At 37.2% G+C, this 25,795-nt stretch overlaps 1 protein-coding gene across 5 annotated transcripts in view; it reads left to right on the forward strand.

Moving 5' to 3' along the window:
• kcc (solute carrier family 12 member kcc) overlaps nucleotides 1-25,795 on the forward strand; it is a 731,707-nt gene that overhangs the window by 596,351 nt on the left and 109,561 nt on the right. For all 5 annotated transcript variants that reach the window (XM_076198824.1, XM_076198825.1, XM_076198828.1 and 2 more), the window contains one exon: nucleotides 12,739-12,971. In XM_076198824.1, the coding sequence (XP_076054939.1) occupies nucleotides 12,739-12,971 (233 nt within the window). The remainder of the gene's footprint in view (nucleotides 1-12,738; nucleotides 12,972-25,795) is intronic.

Raw genomic sequence — 25,795 nt, forward strand, 5'->3', positions numbered from 1 at the left:
AGTTTTTATGAGAGTAGTAGAGCTTGTATCAGGATTAGAAATGGAGAGAGTGAGTGGTTCGAGGTAAAGGTGGGACTTTGTCAAGGTTGCGTTATGTCGCCCTGGCTGTTCAACTTATACATGGATGGGGTAGTGCGAGAGGTAAATGCAAGGGTAGTGGGTCAGGGATTAGAGATGGTTAAAGAAAATGGAGAAAAGTGGGAGGTGAGCCAGCTGTTGTTTGCGGACGACACTGCGCTTGTGGCAGGATCGGAGGAGGGATTGAGGAAGTTGGTGACAGAGTTTGGGAGAGTATGTGATAGAAGAAAGCTAAAGATAAATGTGGGTAAAAGTAAATATACAAGGGGTGAAAGTGGCAGTAGACTGGAAGTGAGCATTAAGGGAGAGTGACTGGAGGAAGTGGATAGTTTTAGATACTTGGGTGCAAATGTGGCAGGAAAAGGTGGAGTGAAGGTGGAGGTAGAATGTAGATTGAGAGAAGCAAGTAAATGCCTTGGTGGATTAAAAATGTAATGAGGAATAGACATTTGGGAATGGATGCTAAGAGGAGACTGTATGAAGGAGTGATTGTGCCAACAGCACTGTATGGGGCAGAAATATGGAACATAAGAGAGGAAGAGAGAAGGAGTTTGAATATGTTTGAGATAAGGTGTCTGAGAAGTATGATGGGGGTTACTAGGCTAGATAAAGTGAGAAATGAGGAGGTGAGAAGGAGAACAGGGGTGGAAAGGGAGTTGGGGGATAGGGTTGATGAAAGAGTATTAGGATGGTTTGGACACATGGAAAGAATGAGTGAAGAAAGACTAGTAAAAGAGGTATGGAAGGCAGATATGGAGGGAGTGAACATGAGGGGACGTCCTAGGATGAGGTGGATGGCTGGGGTAAAGCGGGCTTTGGGGAAGAGGGGAATGTCTGTTGAGGAAGGACAGGAGAGGACAGAAGATAGGGGTGAATGGAGAATGGTTGTATATGGATGATGTTGTGATGCATGAGGTGGAATGGGCGGGGCGATGGGGGGTGAGGTAGTATGTGTGAGCAAAATTTGACGCAGCCCGAAGGGATTTCTCCCCATCTTCTCCTTTTATGCAATGGGGGAACAGAGAGGGGGGGTTGCCGATTTAATGAAGCGGCCTTGCTGTGGATGTACTGTGTCTTGCGACACTGCTTCTTACCCAGGGCAGTGGACAAGGTGCAGGGATGACCTGTCATCCAGGAGGTGCTAAGATAAGAGGGAGGGTGGAGGGATGTGGAGTGTATTCAGGGATGGAATGGATGGGAATGATTTTATGCCTTTTCCTTTTTGGCTACCTCTTTTGTAAGGGGGAAAAAGCCTTGGTATATGTATGTATGTATGTATGTATCAATCTTAGCAATTTATAGGATTCTCCAACAATTTTGTTTATTTGTTTATCAGAGGACAAGTCATTTGAGATAATTACTCCCAGGTCTTTTTCAGATCCCACTTTCTTTACCTCCTTAGTTCCATTTGCATATTGTCCTGATATGTATATATATATATATATATATATATATATATATATATATATATATATATATATATATATATATATATATATATATATATATATATTTTTTTACCAAACTCCATTATGCTACATTTCTTAATGTTGAAGTCCACTTCCCACTTCTGACTCCATTTCCTAATCGTGTTCATGTCTGTAATGATTCATAATCTGTTTTAGTTTTCACTTTCCTCAACAATTTAGCATTGTCTACAAGGCTCTTGTAACATTCCACATCATCATTTATGTCATTCACATAAATAGTGAACATTGTTGGAGCCAATGTATGTATGTATATATGTATTTATCAGTCAAACCTCTGTTCTCGAACATCACTGAACTTGAACAAATCAGTTTTTGAATGAAAAATTCGAGCTGGAAATACCTCTGTTTTCAAACAAAATTTTGGTTCTTGAACGACATTGACATGTGGCCGCTGATGAAACATAAACAGTTCTCTGTTGACTGTTGAGCTGAATAGTTGTGCTGTGCTTTTGTTATAAATTTTATTGCATTCAACATTAATTTTCCTACACTAGCCCTCAGTCATGGCTCCAAAGAAAGCAAAAAGTGATACTGGTCAAGGAAAAAGAAAAGTTGTGAGAAAAACAATTGAAGTAAAGAAATTATCACAAAACACGAAAATGGCATTCGTGTATCTGATCTTGCTGTGCAGTATGGTAAAACTGTGTTTTGTGTTTCCAAGTTACTAATGACACTCGGTTAACCTTGAGAGAATTTTGGAAAGACCATTTGAATATCCTGAGTTGTGTTAAACTTATTGATAATGTATGGAACCAAGTGAGTACTAGAACCATGAATTCAGCATGGTGGAACCTTTGGCCAGGCTGTGTACTGGATCTGCTGCTGCTGTCAAGGACAATGCTATTATTGAAGAGATTGTTTCTGTGGGAAAAAGAATGGGCTTGGAGGTTGACAGTGAAAATATTGAAGAGCTGGTGGAAGACCACAATACTGAGCTAAACTGAAGAGCTTGTACACTTTCAAAATGAACAGGAAAAGAAATTGGCTGAGGAACAGTCTCCTGAGGAGGAGGAAAGAATTGAAGATATGCCAAGTTCTTTAATCAAAGAAAATTGTGCTAAATGGGGTGATGTTCAAAATTTTGTAGAAAAATACCACCCAGACACCGTGGTAGCACATAGAGCAGTAAATCTTTTCAATGACAATGTCATGTCACATTTCAGAAAATTTTTACAGTGCAGGCTAAAACAACAAACATTGGAAAGGTTTTTAGTGAAAGAAAAAAGGAAAGAAACCCAAGAGAAAGATTTACCTGAGCCAAAGAGAAGAGAAGAAACACCTGAACAATAACTCGCCCCTTTCCCTCCCTCATCTCCATCCACCTATGCCATCACATTGCAGCCAAAAGGGTACAGTACATACATTACATAATAACTGTACAGTGTTGCTTTGTCATTAAATTTACTTCTGTTTTTCGTTTGATTTACATTTTTATCTTTTATCTATTATATGATATATAAAGTATAATTAGGTAAATAAGCATTCATCTGGTGCTTGGGAATGAATTAATCTCTTTTTACATTATTTGTAATGGGAAAATATGATTCAGTTTTTGAACAATATGGTTTTAGAACAGATTTTGGAACGAATTATGTTTGAAAACTGAGGTTTGACTCTGTATGTATATCTATATATATATATATATATATATTTACCTAGTTGTATTTTGCGGGAAGGGGAGCTATGCTCGTGGTGTCCCGCCTTTGTATCTCTGTGCCTTTCATGATTCTGTAGATGTTCAGTAGGTCACCTCTCTCTCTTCTTTGCTCCAGCGTCGGTAACTCCAGTTTAGCCAATCTCTCCTCATATGATAGGTTTGCAAGTGCAGGTGCCATTTTTGTTGCTGCTCTCTGGATTTTTTCTATTTTCTTTATATTCTTATGTGTGTGTGTGTGTGTGTACAACACTGAATGAGTCCCAGTGAAGAGATACATTTTTATCAACCACAATGATAGCTGGGTTCCAGTCCTTGGCCATACAACATTTTAATTTCTGCATGTTGGCCTCCATGGATCTCCTGATGTTGATGGCTTAGAAATAAATTGTATTGTGGTTTATAAAAATATGTATATATATATATATATATATATATATATATATATATATATATATATATATATATATATATACATATATATATATATATATATATATATATATATATATATATATATATATATATGTATATATATATATATTTGAATATGGAGGGAGCAGGTTCTCCTGTAGACATGCCTTGTTAAATTTGACAGCATTAAGGAGGTTGTTAATCTTCTTATGGGTATTTTCAAACTTTCTAACAAGGATTTGGCCATGTGGGGGGTGGGCATAAACCAGATTGCCCAAAAAAATTATTCATATATTCTCAACGTTTCGTCTGCAAGGAGACATCATCAGGAAAATCTGTAACATATAAATTACTGACATACAGAAACAAAGAACAAGGGTATTAACAGTGACAAAAATTCACCAATCATGAAAATAGACATCAATAAATCAAGAAAATAGACATCATTATATCAAATCGTAAACTAACACAGATACATAGCCCGTTGGGGACCAATACTTACAAAATTAAAGATTTAAAGAAATGACAAAAGATAGCGTGGGTAGTTGACTTATACATCAGATCCTACCCTGCATGGGTGGTGAAGGGGGAGGTTGTACTGGGGTGTGACCCATCTTGACAGCGTCGGTATGAGGGTTGGGGGGGTTGGGGTGGGGGTTGCGAGGTCAGTTGGAGGGGAGGATGGAGGGAGTGGGTGGGAGGAGGAGGGAGAGGGTGCTTATGACCCGACTTCATATTGATAAAGGGTGTGGTGGTCACAGGAGGATTTGGTTGGGGGGAGGAAGGTAGGGGGTTCGCCACGTGGGCGAGAACATTGTTATGTAAGTTAATGCTGGAAATGATGTTCCATTGGATGTTTATAATAGGGCTATTCTCTTAAACATTGCTTCTAAAAGGTTAAGCTTATGTGCATCCCTATTGCTTGCGATTATTCTAGTGTTCTGAACTAAGTACTCACGGGTGACAGTTTGGTCATGATATTTTCTCAAATGATGATTGATAGCCCCATTTTTTAAGTGCATAGATATTCTCCTACTGAGACTACATCTAGTGTATCCAATGTAGGATGAGTTACGGGTTACACAGTCCCCAGTTTCTTTTTGTGTCCTCTTGTTTTTTTCCTATCCCACTTTAGTAAATCATCTCTATCAAGGACTTCCATCCCTTTCATAATTCTGTATATGGTTAGTAGATATCCTCTTTCTCTTCTTTGTTCCATGGTTGGTAGTTTGAGTTTGTCCAATCTTTGTTCATATGTCAATTTGGAGAGTGTTGGTGCCATCTTTGTCATTGCTTTATGAATTCTTTCTAATTTCTTTATGTTCTTTTTAGTACTAGGTGTCCATAGTGTTGTAGCATACTCCAATTTTGGTCTTATCAATGTAACTAATATTTTCTTTACCATTTCTTCATCCATGTAGTCAAAGGCCACACTCATTGATCTTAATAAATTGAAAGTTTCTCTGACAATTTTGTTGATATAATTGTCTGGTGCCATGTCATTGGTGATAGTTATTCCTAGGTCCCTTTCCAAGTTTACTTTTTTAACTTCCTTTGTACCAAATTTATATTGTCCTGATATTCTATTTTTGCGTTTTCCAAATTCCATTATACTACATTTCTTGATGTTGAAATTCACTTCACACTTCTGACTCCATTTGCAGACTTTGTCCAGGTGTTCTTGTAGTGATTTGCAGTCTTTCTCTGTACTTACTCTTTAGTAGTTATGCATCATCTGCAAAGAAGTTCATATAACATTCCACACCTTCATCCATGTCATTTATATATATGGCAACATAAGTGGGACTCCACATATCATTTCATCCCAGTTCAAGTTCTTGTCTCTAAGTACCACCCTCATTTTTCTCCCGTTCAAGAAATCTTTCATCCATTCCAATAACATTCCTTGTACTCCACCTATTGTTGAAATTTTTTGTAGTAGTTTTTTGTGTGGTACTTTGTTAAATGCTTTTTGTAAATCTAAGAAGGCACAATCAGCCCATCCCTCCCTTTCTTGTATTACAGACGCTCCTCAACTTACGTTTTAGTTACATTCCGAACGGCCGAACGTAAGTTGAAAATGAACGTAAGTTGTTACTGTACTATACATCGGTAAATTCTATTACCGTATCTTATAAAACACCCCTAAATCATTAATTAAACACATAACATTGTAAAATAATAACATTAATTTCAAATAGATTAAATTCAAGCAACATAAATTGAGATGGTGGAGGAGGAGGAGGCAAGGCATTTTCAGTTTGTCGTCTGCGCAATGTAAACAATGGATGCAGCGTCGTGCGCAAGTATCGTTTGAACTACGGAGAGCGCGGTAAACTAAAAAATTCACTCAAAAGGTTTTTTTTTTACAATTTTTTTTTTACCGTCGGTTCAAACATAAAATCGAAAAAACGTAAAACGAATGAACGTAAGTAGAGGAGCGTCTGTATTTCTATTAGCCTGGAGTAAAAGCATATCAGGTTTGTGGCACATGATCTTCCGCGTCTAAATCCAAACTGTTTTGGATTTGGTATTTTGTTCTCCAAATGTTTAATCCATTTACTTTTGATAATTTTTTTGCATATTTTTGCTATTGTACTTATAAGGGACACCAGCCAATAGTTGGTTGGATTTTCTTTGTCCCCTCCTTTGTATATACAGTACCGTATTTTTCGGACTATAGCCCGCACCATTATATGACCTGCACCCCCTTACACCTTAGTGAAAATCCACACAAGACCCGCACCGCTGTATGACCTGCAGTCATATGACATGCACGGCACTGTAGATCCGACGATGTATACTACCCATGCATGGGTGGCCACAGGCACAGCTCACGGCGGTTGTTGTTACGGCCGGCCGTTGACGTGGTGATCAAAGTAATTTCAAAGCTGAGGCTTTTTCTAAATTTTCTGTGTCATCAATGCTTATGTGATTTATGAAAAAAAAATATATGTATTCCGATATTGGCAGGTTTCTTGGTGATATCTTGCTTTTCAGGATTCATCACACATCAAAGGCCGACACGTACGTACACAACCTCACAATTTGGTTTCTGAAACTGCCACTAGATGTAGTGGTAGCTTCAATGAAAGAGGGGTGATCTCGAAAGTGTGCAACTGATCTTACGATGCCTTTGGGATGGGTTGAAGACGTGGCATTGCGATTCATGATCATGATACCAGCATTCCTCCAGTCCTATTTATTTCTGATTGTGATGAAGATGAAGAATAACCAACAAATTACATTTCAATATATTTTATTGCACTTATATATATATTACAAAGAACCTTAATCAATTTGTGTAAATAATGCCATAAAACCCTGTTTGGTTGTTTACCGGTAATTAATCAATCAATTGGTTTATAAATGCCATACAAAGACTGGTAATTAATTATTAAACCAAACAATTTCCAATGGTTAGTTTTCAATAGAATAGAACAATAATAGAGCACATTACTGAACTGTTATGAACAGAGTCAATGGAGCACATCATTATTAGAAAAAAAGCACAGTCAGTGATCACAGACGACAGAGTCAATAATTTTTATGAAGGCGTATCAATGCTCACGAAGCCATCGAATTCCTCATCCTCTGTTTCGTCATGGAAGAGGTTGTGGTATAAATCGGCCAATTCTGATGCAGTGACCTCATATGTTTCCATTTCGATTTCGGATTCGTCCGATTCCTTTTCCGAGTTGTAGCATGCATCGAACATTGCAGGATGGCACATTTCTGATTTACGGAAACCGTTCTGAATAGTCGATTCTTTAATTTTTTTCCATGCTTGAACGACCCATTATGCACATGTAATGCACAAATTTAGCATTAAGGAATCAGGTACAGTTTGTAATTTGTAACTGCGAAAATTGCTGCCCGCTTGTTTTTGTTTGATCGCGACACACAATGTTGGTGTTGGTACCAGTCAGTGTTGTATTGTATGTTCATGCTGTTTAGTTAGGCCTGTTTTATTTGTGATAATGCCTTTATTAATAACAAGAGCATGTAAAGCGGGTAAGATACTGACAAATCCTACCTTCTCTTTGTCATTTGTCTCGATCATGCACGCTGTATTATGACATTGATCAACTTTCATTTGACGAACCCGGTCTGTCCTCCCGCAAATCCCTGATCAGAAAGGGCACCCAACTAAACTAAACTAATCATTCAAATTTTTTTGACTGCGTAATAGAGCAATTTCTAACCAGAATCCACAGATGACCAACACCTTTATATCACCCGCAACCCCGAATTTTGGCCCCTCTCTGAGGCAAAAAGCCGCGGGTCATACACCGAAAAATACGGTATTTGCATTTTTCCAATCTTGTGTATTTTGTTCGTTAGTTCATCTATACAATCTTTCAATATCCAATTTGCAATTCTGTCCTCCCCATGTGACTTTCTGGCATCAAAGTTTTTTATTTGGTCCCTTATTTCTTTCTGTGTCACCATTATTTCTTTCCCTAGTTTTATAATAATTTCAGCCATTTCTACATCATCTATATATTCATTATTTCCTTCTTGCAGTTTCACTATTTTGTGTTTGTCTTTTAGTTTGTCATTTACAAAGGAAGGGCATGCCGACAGGAGACCTTTTGGTCCATAACTAAGTCGGATTCGAAAAAATAAACAAAAAGAAATAAACATAAAATGAATAAATAGACAATGATAAACAATAAACATATAATAATTATTCATAATAGAAAACTGATAAATAATAGTAAAAAAAAATAATAAAGAATGGCAGGTAATACAGCATATTGCTTAGGTGTTTATCTAAAGGAATCTTCAAACTTTGAATTGTACTACAATGCACTGCCTCTGCAGGAAGTTTGTTCCATTCATTAACTACACGGTTAGCGAAGTTGTTTCTACCCACTTCCAAATTAAATCTATTTCTTGACAGTTTGAGACCATTATTTCTTGTCTGATTCGCATTCATTGTGAAAACTTTGTCACTTTCGATGTTGTCAGTTCCCTTTAGAATCTTCGACCTGTATGAAATCACCCATGATTCATGATTTGTTATTTGTAATCTGTTTTGTGGTTCGCCGTTGTACTTTTCTTTCCAATCTTTCAGTGTCTTTAATGAGATTCCGTGACCATAATGATACAGCATATTCCAAATGTGGACGGATTAACGATTTATATAGCTTGTTAATGACAGATGTTATTAATTCCTTTTAATAATAAATGGGTGGGAGTGTTTTTATGCCTTTCCCTTTTTGGCTACCTCCCTTGAAAGGGGGAAGAAGCCTTGGTATATGTATGTATGTATGTAATAATAGGAAGATATATATCAAGTCTTCCTAAGTCTTTTTGTATGGATAATCGGTTGAAGGGTATTATGCACCTGTAGAATAGTTTAGGTTGGTCCTTGCATTTTTCCATTATGCCTTTTTCATAGTTTATTTTTTCTTCCCTGCATATTTTTATATATTCATTTCTTAGATTGATGTATATTTGCCTTTTGGTAATTTTTTGTCTTTTTTCCATCTTTTCTAGGCTTTGTCTCTTCTATCTTTAGCTTCACTACACATTTTGTTATACCAACACTTTATGTATACCCTTTTTTGTTTCTTCTTTCATATGTATTTATCTGTTCCCTCCATGTATTTTTCTTTTAATATGTTCTATTTCTCTTCCATCTTTGTTTCTTCATTTAAATTTTTTTCCCAATTAGCATTTTGAATTTTTTCTAAGTTTTTCAAAATCTGTTTTGTTGTATATTAGTCTTCCTTTTCTTTGTTTCTCATTTCTTCTCTCATCAATTTGTTCTTTTAGTTTAAACTCTGTTAGTATGTGGTCACTCTTCCCAATTTGTGTCTTGTATTCCATTTTGTCCACAATTTCAGGCTCTGATGTAAATATTAAATATAGTCTTGACAGTTCTTCATTGTTTCTATATCTGGTATTTTCCTTTACCCATTGAGTCAATGTTTATTCAGTGGTCATTTCCAGTAGAATATTTCCCCTAAGTTCCTCTCCACCTTTTACTGTCATTTCTTCCCGATATATTTGAGTTAAAGTCACCCATAATTACCATTTTTTCCTCCTTTCAATAATTCAATTAATGTATTCTTTGTGTCTTCCAGTATTTTGGAATAATCACTATCGGAATGATCACTATAATTCCAAGCCAGTGTTTTTGGGGGCATATATATTACTATAAATTTTGTAATTTTCATATTTCTGTTTTCAACTCTTAATCATAATAAATTCCACATTTTTCCCCTCTGTTATTTTTGTCACATTTAAACCTTTCTTAGTAAAAAACTTGAGTCCTCCACCCTGTTTCTCCATTCTATTTTTTGCCCAATGGTTGTATAGACCTTGTCCCATAGTATTTAGTGGTAGTGGACTTTTTAATTTTGTCTCCACAGTTCCCATTATGTCTGGTTTCTCTATTAACAGATAGTCATTTAATTTGTTTAGTCCTGAAATCATACCATCTATGTGTTTGCTATTTTTAATTTTTTCTTTTCTTCTCTTTTTTGGGTTATGTTTCCTTTTTTATGTACAATTTTCTAAGCCTGAGGTCTAGTACTCTCCAAAAAACTCATTATTTTCAGTTTCCATTCTTCTCTTGCTTCATTTCTAAGTGCCTTTTCTTTCTCTATTTCCTCATTGCTCATTTCCTTTTTTATCCATACATTTTTATAATTTTTACTATTTGCTAGCTTTGCTGCTTTTGATAGTACCTCTGCAGCTATCATTTGAGTTCTTAGTTTGATTTTTAGTGACCTATAGTGTTTTTCTCTAGAGTATTGTCTCATTCTATGCACCTCAATATCTTTGGCCAATTCTTGCCAATTCTTGCCAATTCTTGAACCTCTTTCAGAATTTCCTTTGCAATTTATTTCTCTTCTTTTTCTCTTTGGTATTTGTATAAATATTTTTCTTTAATACCATAAACTACAATGCACTTTTTTTTATCCACTGTGTCTCTTACCCAGTTTTCCTTTTCTTTAATTACTTTAATTACCATTTCTTTAGCATTTTCCTCTACCTGCTGTTGTACTATTTCTTTAAATGTTATTTTCTGATTTTCTTGTTCTTGTTTCCACTGTTTTTTTATTTCTAGATGTGTTGCCTTGATTGATTCTCCCACTTTTTCCAGTTACTGCTTGTATTTATTCTTTGACCTCTTATTTTTCAGTTCCTCATTTTTCTTTCTTTTGTTATCACTTCTGATCATACTTAATTCACTTTTTAGGTCATTAAGCTCTCTGTTCATTTCTTTGTTAGCTTTTCATATATTGGTCATTTCTCAGGGCATTGCTCTATAATCAGTTCTTAAATCTATTAGTTCTTCCATCAAGTCATTAATGTCCTCCATCAAGTCGTTAATGTCTCAATTCCTTAGTACATTGTTATACCTAGTTTCTCTTTCTACATCTAAATCTTTACCTAATATTTTCTCTTTGAAACCCTGAAAAAAACATTGTTGTCCCACCTGAGTTGACTTTGGGGTATCGTTCAAACAAGTTCTCCTCGGTGGTGATTCGACTCTGCTCATGCTCCAATTGTTGGTATATTATTCCTTTTTTTTTCTCTCTCTCTCTCTCTCTCTCTCTCTCTCTCTCTCTCTCTCTCTCTCTCTCTCTCTCTCTCTCTCTCTCTCTCTCTCTCTCTCTCTCTCCCTCCCTCCATTTTATATGTTAGTACACTATATCAAGCTGGATACTTTTACACCATAGCGGTCACTTGATAAATACAACTTTTCCGTAAACACAATATAGGTGTTTCCTTGATCTTATCGAAAAAGCACTGGCTTGGAGCTCATTTGCTATCCTTGCCGACAGCACTGTATGGGGCTGAAACATGGAATATAAGAGAAGAAGAGGTAAGGGTTACTAGGCTGGATAAAGTGAGAAATGAGGTGAGGAGGAGAGTCGGGGTGGAAAAGGAGTTGGGAGATGGGGTTGACATAAGATTATTGGGATGGTTTGGATACATGGAAAGAATGAGTGAGGAAAGATTAATAAAAGGTGTGGAAGGCAGAGGTAGATGGAGTGAACAGGAGGGGCGATCGAGGATGAGATGGATGGTTGGGGATAAAAAGGGCATTGGGAAAGAAGGGAATGTCTGTTGTGGAAGGAAGAGAAAAGATGGAAGATAGGGGTGAGTGGAGAGTAGTTGTGTATGGATGATACTGTGATGCATGGAAAGGAGTTGTTATGTGTGAATGATATTTTGATGCAGCCCAAAGGGATTTCTCCCCTGTCTTCTTTTTTTTCTGTATGAGGGGATGGAGGAGGGGGTGCCAATTAAATGAAGTGGCTTTGTTGTAGATGTGCTGTGTCTTTCTGCATTGTTTCTGACCCAGGACAATGTGCAAGATGCAATGGATGACCCATCATCCAGGGGGAGCCAAGAAAAGAGGGAGGGAAGGAGGGGTGGTGAATGAAAGTGGAGTGAGTGGGGATGAGATGGGGTGGGAGTGGAATTATGCCTTTTGACTTTGGCTACCTCCTTTGTAAGGGGGAAAATGCTGTTGAGATACGTATGTGCATGTGTGTGTATATATATATATATATTTATATATATATATGTATATATATATGCATATATTTGTATATATATATGTATATATATATGCATATATTTATAAATACATATACATGTTGGATACCAAAACATGTCATATTTCTATGAATTTGGGGACCCACTGATGAGTTTGGCCCAGGGCCCACAAATAGGTAAATCTGACCCTGGATGTGGAAGTGTTGCCTTGCTGCATTGCCTCTGACTTGAGCAGTGTGGTGGGGACAGGGATGACCCTCATCCAAGAGGCGCTAAGACCAGAGGGACAACAAATGGGTGTTTGGATGGATGTAGGATGGGTTTAGGTTAGTGTATGATAGATAGGCTCAGCCTATCTATATATCAAGAGGCTTCTTCTCCCTTATTAGGGAGGTAGCCACCAATGGAATGCATCCACCCCCACCTATCTCATCCTCATCCATCACTCATTTGTTTCCCTGTTATCTTAATTCAGCCACCCCCCTTTTCAAGGGGAAAAGGCTTTTTGGTATATGTATCTATGTACATGTTTTAATTTGTGATAATGAATTAATAACAGACTTCTGATTACTGCAGGTTTGGTCAAAGTGTAGGTGGTAAGTTGGCCATTGCAAGTATTGCATGGCCAAGCCACTGGGTCATCCTTGTGGGTTCCCTCCTGTCCACCATTGGTGCAGGCTTGCAATCTCTTACTGGGGCCCCTCGACTTATGCAGGCCATTGCTACTGATGGCATTATCCCTTTCTTAGCTCCATTTGCTAAATCCTCAGCAAGGGGGGAGCCTTTAAGATCATTACTTCTCACTGCCTGTAAGTAAACCAGCCTGTTACTTGTATTTTGTTGTAATCATGATCATCATCACTATTACCATTCTCATCCATTCCTTTTTCTTTATCTTCATGTGTGATCACCCATCCTTCTCTCATTATCATCACACTGAGCATGTCATTAGATGTATTGGACAATAATTATATGTCTAAATTGTATATTTTATGTAAATGGATGAAAGGATAATATGATCCAAAGGATTTTTTCTCATCTGCTTTATCTCCTTTCTTGAATGGGTGAGGAAGGGGGTTATCACATACTTAAATGGTAAGGATAATCCAACTTAGGCTCTCAGGCCCTGCTGTGGAAATGCTTCCTCACTGCATTATCTTTGACCCAATAAGTTTGGCAGGGGACTGGAATGGCTCTTCATCACTGTAGTGTTAAATGGGTTTAAATATGTATGAAGAGTGTTATGAGTTATGGTACTCTCTTTATAAAGGGGAAGGAGCCATTTCACTTTTCACCTCCACTCACTGCCTCACCCTCTCATTTCTCACTCTATCCATCTTTGTAACCTCCACCATACTTCTTAAATATTTTATTTCAAAGACATTTAGGATCTTCCTTACTGCTTCTTTAAATTCCAAGTCTGCTTCATTCAGTGTCATGGGCATAATTACACTTTTGGACAGTTTTTTCTGTGTGTTTATCCCCAGATACCCACTTCTCATGACATTTTTCATTCTCCCAAGACAATTACTTGATTCCCTCACTCTGTGATTTACTTGTGCCCCCATTCCTCCATTCCCTCATACATCTGGCCTTAAATACTGAAAACTCTGCACTCCTCTAACCTCTATTTATTTAAACTCTATTCCAACTTATTGCCATTCCTTCCCCATGTATATCACATTTACTTTCAGATTTCTCCTCTCTTATACCCTCCCAAACTCCACCAGTGACTGCTTCACCCCATCCTCTGACTCTATTACAAGTGTGGTGTTATCATCAAACAATAATTGGTTCACTTATTACTTTGTATCACTCTCACATAACTCCAAAACCCTGACCATCACCCTCACCTTCACCTCGCCATAAACAAGCGACAAGTGATGATCAACAGCTGGCATGCAACACTCATAGATTTAGCCTTTTATTTAAGGCACCATCATGGGGTTATTTGCCAGCTGAGTGGATAAGGGGGGAAGCAGTATTATTCAGAGTACTGAAGAGTCATAACATTACTGGTTCCAATATTGGAAGAGTCAGGGAGGGAAAATAGTGATTTTTCATCTCCAACTTCGCTCGTGATAGAAAACTATCATCAGAGATGCTATCGAACATCATTTAGAAAGTAACTGTTTGATAAAAGATAGCCAGCATGGATTCAGATGGAAACATTCTTGTGTCAAATCTTAGACATGGAAAGGGAAATAAATAATAATAGAAAATAGTGGGAGAACAAATTCATGGAACTAAGGAAGGAGATTGTAGAATTAATGGAATGTTTAGCCCAAGCTAACAACAAGGTATCTGATATGAAAAAAAAATCAGAACTAAAAACCAAACTCAAAAGGTGGTTATAGTAAGTGAAGAGATGGGTAAATGTGTAGTGAAGTGGAAGGAGGTTTCTTCAAAGTTAATTTGGATGAAGGTGAAACTGGGAAGGGAGATGTGGGTTTTTGTAAGTGCATATGGGCCTGGTAGTGAAAAGAGTGTAGAGGAAAGAGAGGCTTTTTGGATAGATTTAAATTGAGTGCTTAGAGGAATTAGGAAGAAATGTAAATGTAGTGGTATTAGAATATCTTAATGCTAGGGTAGGAAATAAACCAATAGACAGAATGGTTGGTAAGTGTGGAGTTTCAGGAAAAAAAAATCATAGTTGAGAGTTGATGGTGATGTATAGAGAGTTGATAGCCAATACAATTTCTAGGAAGGAAGTCGAACATAAATACACATGGGAAATGGTGGTGAATGGAAGGGTGGTAGATAGAGCATTAATGGACTATATAGTGGTAACCAAGAGTACTTAGGAAGAGTTGATGTACATGTTCTAAGGGGAGAGAGTGGGGAAATATCATATAATTTTTTAGTGGAAGGTAAGTTGAGACTGGAGGATAGATGGAAAAAGAGGAAAAGGACAGAAGGTAGGGAGGTGCTTAAAGTGAACTGCTTAAATGAGAAGGAAGGAGTACAAGAAGAAGCTGAGAGAGGAGTGGGAGGGAGTGAAGGATAGAGTAAAACTAGGAGTGGAGGAGGAATGGGGATGGTTTAAGGAGGGGGTTACAAGGTGTGCAAAGATGGTCTGTGGAACAAGGAAGACAGGAGGAAATAGAATGAAGGGTAATGAGTGGTGAGATGAGGAAGCAAAGAAGGTTGTAGAAGAGGAAAAGTGAGCTTTCACAGATTGGTTACAAAATAGGATGAGAGAATTATATGAGACATACAAAGAAAAGAGAAGTAAAGCATAGATATAAAGGAGGCAAAGAAGAGAGCAGATGTGAAATGGGGTAAGAGTATGAAAGAATTTTTTTAAAGTAATAGATGTTTTGGAAGGAAATTAAGAGGAAGAGGAGGCAAATAAAGTAGAGAAGAAAAGCTAAAAGGTGCTGATGGAGAGATGATAATGGAAGAGAAGGCAGTAAGAGGAAAATGGGCAGAGTATTTTAGGGAGTTGCTAAATGTGAAGGAGGAAAGGGAGGGAAAGGTAGTTGCAGTGGGAAGCGCTAAGAAAATGATAGTGATGAGTGAGAAAAATGGAGGAGAAATAAGAGTTGGTGAAGGCAGTTGCTATGATGATGGGAGCAGGTAAGGCACCTGGGTTGGATAGATGTCATCCAGAATGTCTAAAAAAGGGATGTACAGTGATGGTGGACTGGCTGGTGAGGTTATTTAATGTTTATTTAAGAGAGGGCAGAGTGTCGGAGGACTGAAGGAATGCCTGTATAGTTCCACTTTACAAGGGAAAGTGGGACAAGCGTGAGTGTAGTAGTTTCAGAGGGATCAGCTTGTTAAGTGTAGTTGGCTTATGGGAGGGTCTTGATTGAGAGGATTAAGAGAAGAACAGGGAGAAATTGGTGAGGAGCAATGTGGGTGTAGGACAGGTAGGGGTTGTGTGGATCAGATTTTTTGTGGTAACACTGATATGTGAGAAAGCTATAGGAAAGGGGAATGATATTTTTTGGGCTTTTATGGATTTGGAAAATGCTTATGACAGGATAGACGAGAAGGCACTCTGTGGGAGATATTGCAGGTATATGGGATAGGAGGAAAGTAGTTAGGAGCAGTCGAGTTTTTATGAGTAGTAGAGCTTGTGTTAGAACCAGAAATGTAGAGGGTGAGTGGTTTGAGGTAAAGGTGGGTCTTTGTCAGGGATGTGTTATGTTGCCTTGGCTGTTCAGTCTGTACGTGGATGGGGTGATGTGAGAGGTGAACCCAAGTGTAAAGGGCTGGAGATTGGAGATGGTTAAAGAAAATGGAGAAAAGTGGGAGATAAACCAGTTGTTGTTTGATAATGACACTGCACTTGTAGCAGGATCAGAGGAGGGATTGAGAAAGTTAGTGAGAGTTTGGGAAGGTGTGCAAAAGGAGGAAGTTGAAGATAAATGTGGGTTAAAGTAAGATGATGAGATGTACAAGGGGAGAAAGTGGCAGCAGACTGGAGGTGAGTATTATGGGAGAGGGACTGGAGGAAGTAGATAGTTTTAGATACTTGGGTGTGAATGTGGCAGGAAAGGGAGGACTGGAGGTGGAGGTAGAATGTAGATTGAGAGGAGCAAGTAAATGCCTTGGGGGATTCAAATTTTTAATAAAAAATAGATATTTGGGAATAGATGCTAAGAGATTGTATGAAGGAGTGATTGTGCTGACAGCACTGTATGGGGCAGAGACATGGAATATAAGAGAGAAAGAGAGAAGGAGTTTGAATGTGCTTGAGATGAGGTGCCTGAGAAGTATGATAGGGGTTACTTGGCTGGATAGAATAAGAAATGAGGAGGTGAGGAGGAGAACAGGGGTGGAAAGGGAGTTGGGGGATAGGGTTGATGAAAGAGTATTAGGATTGTTTGGACACATGGAAAGAATGAGTGAAGAAAGACTAGTAAAATGTGAGGGGGCAGCCAAGGATGGGATGGATGGATGGGGTAAAAGGGGCATTGAGAAGAGAGGAATGTCCATTGAGGAAGGGCGGGAGAGGAAAGAGGATGGGTGAGTGGAGAATGGTTGTGTATGGGTGATGCTGTGATACATGAGGGGGAATGGGATAGGGATGGGGGATGAGGTAGATGTGTGAAAAATAAATTGACGCAGCCCAAAGGGACTTCTCATCTTCTCCATTTCTGCATGAGGGGATGGAGAAGGGATGTCGCCGATTTAATGAATCGGCCTTGCTGTGGATGTGCCATGTCTTGCAACACTGTTTCTGACCCATGGCAGTGAGCGAGATGCAGGGATGACACATCATCCAAGATGAGCCAAGATAAAAGGGTGGGAGTGAAGTATTTGGAGATGGAATGGGTGGGAGTGGTTTTTATGCCTTTGTTTTTTAGCTGCCTCTTTTGTAAGGGGGAAAAAGCCTTTGGTATATGTATGTATCATAATGCAGACAGAGCCACAAAAATACAGTACTACAACATACCTTGATACGCTTAACACCTGGTTTACTACAACCAAGTCCACAGCCACACTTCTCACCAACTGGACAGTAGAACACAAATACATACCATGCCTCTTTATCAACAACACCCTCATACCACACACACACACTCACCCAAGATTCTTGGTGTAACATATGATACATCTATGTCAAACAATACATCTCAAACATAGTGACAAAATGCACACCTGGACTATGTGCTTAAATCATTTGCAGGAACAACATTCAGGCACAACAAAGAAATTACCATTACAGTATATAAACAGTATATATGCTCACTGTTGAATTATGCAAGCCCTGCATGGGCCTCTAACCTCTCTTAGACACATCACAACATCCTACAGACTATAGAGAACAAAGCCCTAAAGATAATTACAGGCTGCACATATACAACACCTGCAGACCATCTACATTATGAAATGAAAGTTCTCAAGGTCAAGGATCACCTTGATATGAGAGGCACACAAAGACTTGCTGCAGCTTCCACAAACACAGCCCACCCAATACACTATACTAACTATAGACCGGTCTCTCTTACAAGTATGATAGCTCAAATTTGTGAAAGAATTATCAAAATTAGATGGGTAAGGCATTTGGGAAAAAACAACGTACTAAATCCAAGGCAATTTGGATTTAGACAAGGATGATCATGCGTCACAAACTTAATGTGTTTCTATTCAAGACTAATAGATGTAATACAAGAAAGAGATGGATGGGCTGATTGTGCATTTCTAGACCTGAAAAAAGATTTTGATAAGGTGCCACATAAGAAGTTGCTTAAGAAATTAGAAACTGCAGGAGGAATACAGGACAAACTACTGAAATGGATGGAAGACTTCTTGCATGAAAGAAAAATGAGAGTGGTGATAAGAGACAAACACTCTAATTTGGATGAAGTGATAAGTGGTGTTCCACAAGGAACAGTTCTGGCCCCAATAATGTTTGCTATATATGTTAATGATATGGATAAAGGAATTGAAAGTAATATGAGCATCTTTGCGGATGATGCAAAATTGTTGAAAAAAGTGAACACTGAAGAAGATTGTGAGTTGCTACAGAGTGATCTCGCTAAAGTATGGGAATGGAGTAGGAAGTGGGAGATGGAATTCAATATTAAGAAGTGTAGTATAATGGAATTTGGAAGAAGGAAAAAAAGAATAGTGTGATCATATCAATTGGGAGAAGAAGAAATAAAAAAAGTAGAAAATGAGAAGGACCTGGGAGTCATTATTATGAATAATATGTCCCCTGAGAAACATAAACAAAATTTTTGGAGAAACTTATAATTTAATAAGAACAATCAAAGTGGTATTTACATACCTGGACGAAGAAATGGTGAAGAAAATACTAGTCACTTTGATAAGACCAAGATTGGAATATGCAGCGACGACGTGGTCACCAAGTACAAAAAAATGTATAACAAAACTTGAAAGAATACAAAGAGCAATTACAAAATTGGCACCAACACTCTCAGAACTATCATATGAAGAGAGACTAGCAAAACTTGAGCTACAGATAATAGAGCAAGGAAAAAAGAGAGGAGACTTGATAACTATAGAATCATGAAAGGCATAGAAACTATTGATAGAGAGGATCTAATAAAATGGGATAGTAGAAATACAAGAGGACACGGAAAGAAAATCAAGAAAGACAGTTATAGAAGAGACCTGAAAAAGAGCAGCTTTCCCCACAGAGTAATAGACTTTTGGAACAAGTTAGATGAGAAAATGGTGTGTGCAAAAACAATACATGAATTTAAAAACAGTCTAGAGAAAATGAGATATGAAGATGGGACACCACAAGCATAGCTCCCCTTCCTGTAAAATACAACTAGGTCAATACACACACACACACACACACACACACACTTCAACGAACGGATGGCTTAGAGGACGTTCTGAAGAAAAAGTGAAATTTCGTGGATCCCAAAGCAAAGGAAGTACCTATTGTATTTACAGGGTGGGGGGAAATTGCTCGTGGTGTAGTGGGAAAGTGAGGAAAAAGGAGAAGGGGAGGGATTACTGAGGAAAATGGAAGGAAATGAGGAAGGGGAGGACTTGACCCAGTCAGGCAGGCATCATGTAAACAAAAGGGATCCTGACCAGCTGAGTGATGATGAAAGGTCTAACAAAAATGTAAACATTTGAAACATAGATATGAGTAGCACAGTGGAAGGTGCGAATAATAATTTCCATGGATTTAATGAGGGGGGGACGGATACCAACCTCCCCCAACTAGCAAGACTCGAAGAAAAACTTGAACAAATGAATGAACATTGGGAGAGTAGATTTGATAGAATTTCAAAAATGGCTGAAAGGGTTGAAAGATTAGAAACACTAGAGAAAGCAAACAATAACTTAACTAAGGAAGTAGAAGAACTAAAAAGACAGTTAAAAGAAGTAAAAGAGGAGAATGAAGAATTAAAGAGGAATAATAAAGAAAACAAAGAGGCCATAGCTAAAGAAGCTATGAGTTGGAAGACAACCCAAGAAGACAATAAAGTGGCATTCACTGACATAATTAAACAGCAAATGAAAGAACAAACTGAAGACTCAATTATTAAAGTGATAAGACAAAAGGAGAATATAGTAAGAGATTTAGCAGATAAAAAGAAATGTATAATTATATTAGGAATGGAAGAGAAACACAACCCAGATAGAACCACAAGAATCAAGGAGGAAAATGAAAAAGTAAGCTGATTACTAGAATCAGTTCAGGAAGATGAGCCAGAAATAATGAAACAAATAGAAGAGAAATTCAGACTAGGGAAATATAGTACAGACAAGACCAGACCAATTAAGATTAAATTCAGGTCACAAACGACAGCAGAGAATATCTTATCCAAAACAGGGAAACTAGCAACAAGTGAACAATATAAAAAGGTATGGATAAAAAGGGAAATGAATAAAGAGGAAAGAGAGGAAGAAATAAGGAAAAGACATGAAGCTAAGAGAAAAAACGAGACCAGAACGGAGACAGAAAAACAAGAATTCTACTGGAGAGTAGTGAATATGAAATTGAAGAAATGGAGCATAACAGAGAGAAACACAAAAGAAACAGAGAATACAATGGAAATAACAGAAAGTTAAAAGTATCCTACACAAATATAGATGGATTAATAACAGGACTGAATGAACTGAACAAATATCTGAAAGAAAGAGATCCGGACATAATGGGAATTGTTGAAACAAAATTAAAAGGCCCACTACCACCCAACAGCATAGGACACAATGCATATAATTATTGGATTAGAAACAGAGAGATAAAACAGGGGGGTGGAGTTATGTTCCTGACTAAGAAGGATATAAGCATGAAGAATGTCACATATGGGAACAATACAGTAGAGATGATTATGATAGAAGTAGAAGATAGAGATAAGAAGAGCAGAAAATTTGTAATAAACTATGTGCCCCCAAAAACAGCCTCGTGGGAAGAGAATGAACATAAAAGCATGTTAGAAGACACAAGAATAACACTAAACAAGATAATGGAAGATGGAGGAAGAATAGTTATGATGGGCGACTATAATTGCAAAGAAATCTGCTGGGAAGAGATGACCGTAAAGGGTGGAGAAGACTCATGGGGAAGTGTTCTACTTGAGATGATTACTGACCAAACAATGACACAATGGATCCAAGAGAACACCAGGTATAGAAATGAAGAAGAACCATCGAGACTAGACCTAATATTCACATCAGAACCTGAAATAGTGGAAAAGATAGAATACCAGGCACCAATAAGCAAAAGTGACCACATATTGATAGAACTAGAACTAAATGAGAAAAAATACATAAAAAGAAATGAACAATATAGAAAAGGAAGATTGATGTATGAAAAAGCAAATTTTGATAAATTAAGAGAATTCTTCCAAAATGAAAACTGGGAAAGAATACACAAAGAAGATACAACAGTAGAAGAGAAATGGAATATTTTGACAAAAATCTATAAAAAGGGAGTAGAAAAGTATGTCCCAAGACAAAAACAGGAAAAAGAATATATAAAGTGCTGGTACAATAAAAGTTGTAGGGAGATAAAAGACAAAAGAGACAAAGCTTGGGCTAAATGGAAGAAAAACAAAAAAAACAGAAAAATGGAAAATATATACTTGTTATAGAAATGAATATGTACAAGCGTGCAGAGAGGAAAAGAGAAAATATGAAAAAGATGTCATAGAAAAATGTAAAGATCAACCAAAACTATTCTACAGATTTGTAAACAACAAACTGAAAAACAAACAAGATTTGGAGAAATTAAGACAAGGAGGAATTGAATACACAGAGGAAATTGAAATGGCGGAAATTATGAACAAACATTTTAAATCTGTGTTTACAAGGGAGAACATACAACCTGAAGAGATTGAATGGAAAGAGAAAGTCCCCCCCATGAAAGAAATAGAAGTAACAAAGAATGAAATATTGAAACACATGAGTAATCTTGATGTCAGAAAATCGCATGGACCAGATGAAATAGCAAACTGGATTCTGAAAGAATGCAGGAATGAACTGGCAGACATAATACATAGCATAATAAACAGTTCCTTGAAAGAAGGTAAAGTTCCAGAAGATTGGAAAAAAGCTAATATAGTACCTATATATAAAGGGGGAAATAAAGAAGACTCTAACAACTATAGGCCAGTCTCTCTAACAAGTACAATAGCAAAAATTTGTGAAAGAATTATAAAAAATAGATGGGTAAAATATTTAGAAATAAAACGTGCTAAATCCAAGACAATTTGGATTCAGACATGGACGATCATGCGTCACCAATTTAACATGTTTCTATTCAAGGCTAATAGATATAATACAAGAAAGAGATGGATGGGCTGATTGCGCATTTCTAGACCTAAAAAAAGCTTTTGACAAAGTACCACATAAAAAGTTGCTTAAGAAATTAGAAACTGAAGGAGGAATACAGGGCAAACTACTAAATTGGGTGGAAGACTTTTTGCAAGAAAGAAAAATGAGAGTAGTGATAAGAGACCAACACTCAAACTGGGATGAAGTAATAAGCGGTGTTCCACAAGGAACGGTTCTGGCCCCAATAATGTTTGCTATATATATTAATGATATGGAGGAAGGAATTGAAAGCTATATGAGCTTCTTTGCAGATGATGCAAAACTGTTGAAAAAAGTGAACACGGAAGAAGATTGTGAATCACTACAGAGAGATCTAAACAAAGTACAGGAATGGAGTAGGAAGTGGGAAATGGAGTTTAATACAAAGAAGTGTAGTATAATGGAATTTGGAAAAAGTAAAAACAGAATAACAGGATCATATAAATTGGGAGAAGAAGGAATAAAAAAAGTAGAATATGAAAAGGACCTGGGAGTCATTGTTATGAATAATATGTCACCTGAGAAACATATAAATAAGATTTTTGGAGAAACCTATAATTTAATAAGAACAATCAAAGTTGCATTTACATATCTGGATGAAGAAATGGTGAAGAAAATTCTAATCACCCTGATAAGACCAAGATTGGAATATGCAGCAACGATATGGTCACCAAGTACAAAAAAATGTATAAAAAAACTTGAAAGAATACAAAGAGCAATTACAAAATTGGCACCTACACTCACAAAACTATCATATGAAGAGAAACTAGCAAAACTTGAACTACAGACACTAGAGCAAAGAAGAGAGAGAGGAGATTTGATAACTATTTACAGAATCATGAAAGGCATAGAAATTACTGATAGAGAGAATCTGATAAAATGGGATGATAGAAATACAAGAGGACATGGAAAGAAAATCAAAAAGGACAGCTATAGAAGAGACCTGAAAAAGAACAGCTTTCCTCACAGAGTAATAGACAGTTGGAACAAGTTAGATGAGAAAGTGGTGTGTGCAAAAACAATACATGAATTTAAAAATAGTTTAGATAAAATGAGAGTATGAAAACGGGACATCATGAGCATAGCTCCCCTTCCCGTATAATACAACTAGGTAAAACTAGGTAAATACACACACACACTTACGTCGGACGGACGGCGTGGATTGACGTCCTGAAGAAAAAGTGAAATATTCGTGGATCTCAATGCAAAGGAAGTACATATTGTATTTACAGGTAAGGGGATTGCTCGTGGTGTAGTGGAAAAGTGAGGAAAAGGGAGAAGGGGAGGGATTACTGAGGGAAATGGAAGGAAATGAGGAAGGAGAGGACTTGGTCCAGGCAGGCAGATGCCATGTAAACAAGCGCGGGCTAGAGCAATTTAGTGATGATGAAGGGACTAACAAAAATGTAAAGATTAGAAACATAGATAAGAGCAGCACAATAGAAGGTGAGGATAATAATTTCCATGGATTTAATGAGGTGGGGGGCGGATACCAACCTCCCCCGACTGGCAAAACTGGAGGAAAAACTTGAACAAATGACCGAACATTGAGATATTAGGTTCGGTAGAATGTCAAAAATTGTGGAAAGGGTTGAAAGATTGGAAGAACTAGAGAAGGCGAACAAAAACTTAACTGATGAAATAGAAGAACTAAAAAGACAGTTAAGAGAAGTAAAAGAGGAGTATGAAGAATTAAAAAGGAACAATAAAGACAATAAAGAAGCAATAGCAAAAGAGGCACAGGGGTGGAAGAAGATACAGGAAAATAGTAAAGTTGCATTTACTGATATAATTAAACGGCAAATAAAAGAACAAACTGAAGACTCAGTTATCAAAGTGATGAGACAGAAGGAGAATATTGTAAAAGACTTAGCAGATAAAAAGAAATGTATAATTATATTAGGAATGGAAGAGAAACATAACCCAGATAGAACCACAAGAATCAAGGAGGAAAATGAAAAAGTAAGCAGATTACTAGAATTAGTTCAGGAAGATGAACCTGAAATAATGAAACAAATTGAAGAGAAGTTTAGAGTCGGAAAGTATAGTACAGATAAGACCAAACCAATTAAGATTAAATTCAGATCACAAACAACAGCAGAGAATATCTTAGCAAAAACAGGGAAGCTAGCAGCAAGTGAACAATATAAAAAGATATGGATAAAAAGAGAAATGAATAAAAAGGAAAGAGAGGAAGAAAAAATGAAAAGGAAAGAAGCTAAAGAAAAAAACGAGACCAGAACGGAGTCAGAAAAACAAGAATTCTACTGGAGAGTAGTGAATATGAAATTGAAGAAATGGACCATAACAGAGAGAAACAAAAAAGAAACAGAGAATACAATGGAAATAACAGAAAGTTAAGAGTATCCTACACAAATATAGATGGATTAATAACAGGACTAAATGAACTGAACAAGTATCTGAAGGAAAAAGAGCCAGACATAATGGGAATTGTTGAGACAAAATTAAATGGTCCATACCACCCAACAGCATAGGACACAATGCATATAATTATTGGATTAGAAACAGAGGGATAAAACAAGGGGGTGGAGTTATGTTCCTGACTAAGAAGGATATAAACGTGAAGAGTGTCACATATGGAAAGAACAGAGTAGAGATGATTATGATAGAAGTAGAAGACAGAGATAAGAAAGTTTGTAATAAACTACGTGCCCCCAAAAACAGCCTCGTGGGAAGAGAATGAACATAAAAGTATGTTAGAAGACACAAGAATAACAGTAAATAAGATAATGGAAGATGGAAGAAGAATAGTTATGATGGGCGACTTTAATTGCAAAGAAATCTGCTGGGAAGAGATGACCGTAAAGGGTGGAGAAGACTCATGGGGAAATGTTCTACTTGAGATGATTATTGACCACACAATGACACAATGGATCCAAGAGAACACTAGGTATAGAAATGAAGAAGAACCATCGAGACTAGACCTAATAATCACATCAGAACCTGAAATAGTGGAAAAGATAGAATACCAGGCACCAATAAGTAAAAGTGACCTCATGCCGCCTACGTATGCGGCACCGTATGGAAGGGGTTAAAAATAGTTTAGATAAAATGAGATATGAAGACGGGACACCACGAGCATAGCTCACCTTCCCGTAAAATACAACTAGGTATAACTAGGTAAATACACACACACATATATATGTATATATATATATATATACACACACACACACACACACACACATATATATATATATTAACCCTCAACAGACTTACCTTTATCTTATATATCCATAATGTAGCCCATAATACCTTTCTGTCAGCTGTTATACATCTCAAAATGCATAGCATGCCTAAAAGACATGCCAAAAACTTATGACATATATGCCTGTCTACAGAAATTTAATCT

The sequence above is a fragment of the Oratosquilla oratoria genome, chromosome 15 (assembly GCF_046742065.1).
Source record: "Oratosquilla oratoria isolate Oo_2021 chromosome 15, ASM4674206v1, whole genome shotgun sequence".
In the NCBI taxonomy this organism is placed as follows: Eukaryota; Metazoa; Arthropoda; class Malacostraca; order Stomatopoda; family Squillidae; genus Oratosquilla; species Oratosquilla oratoria.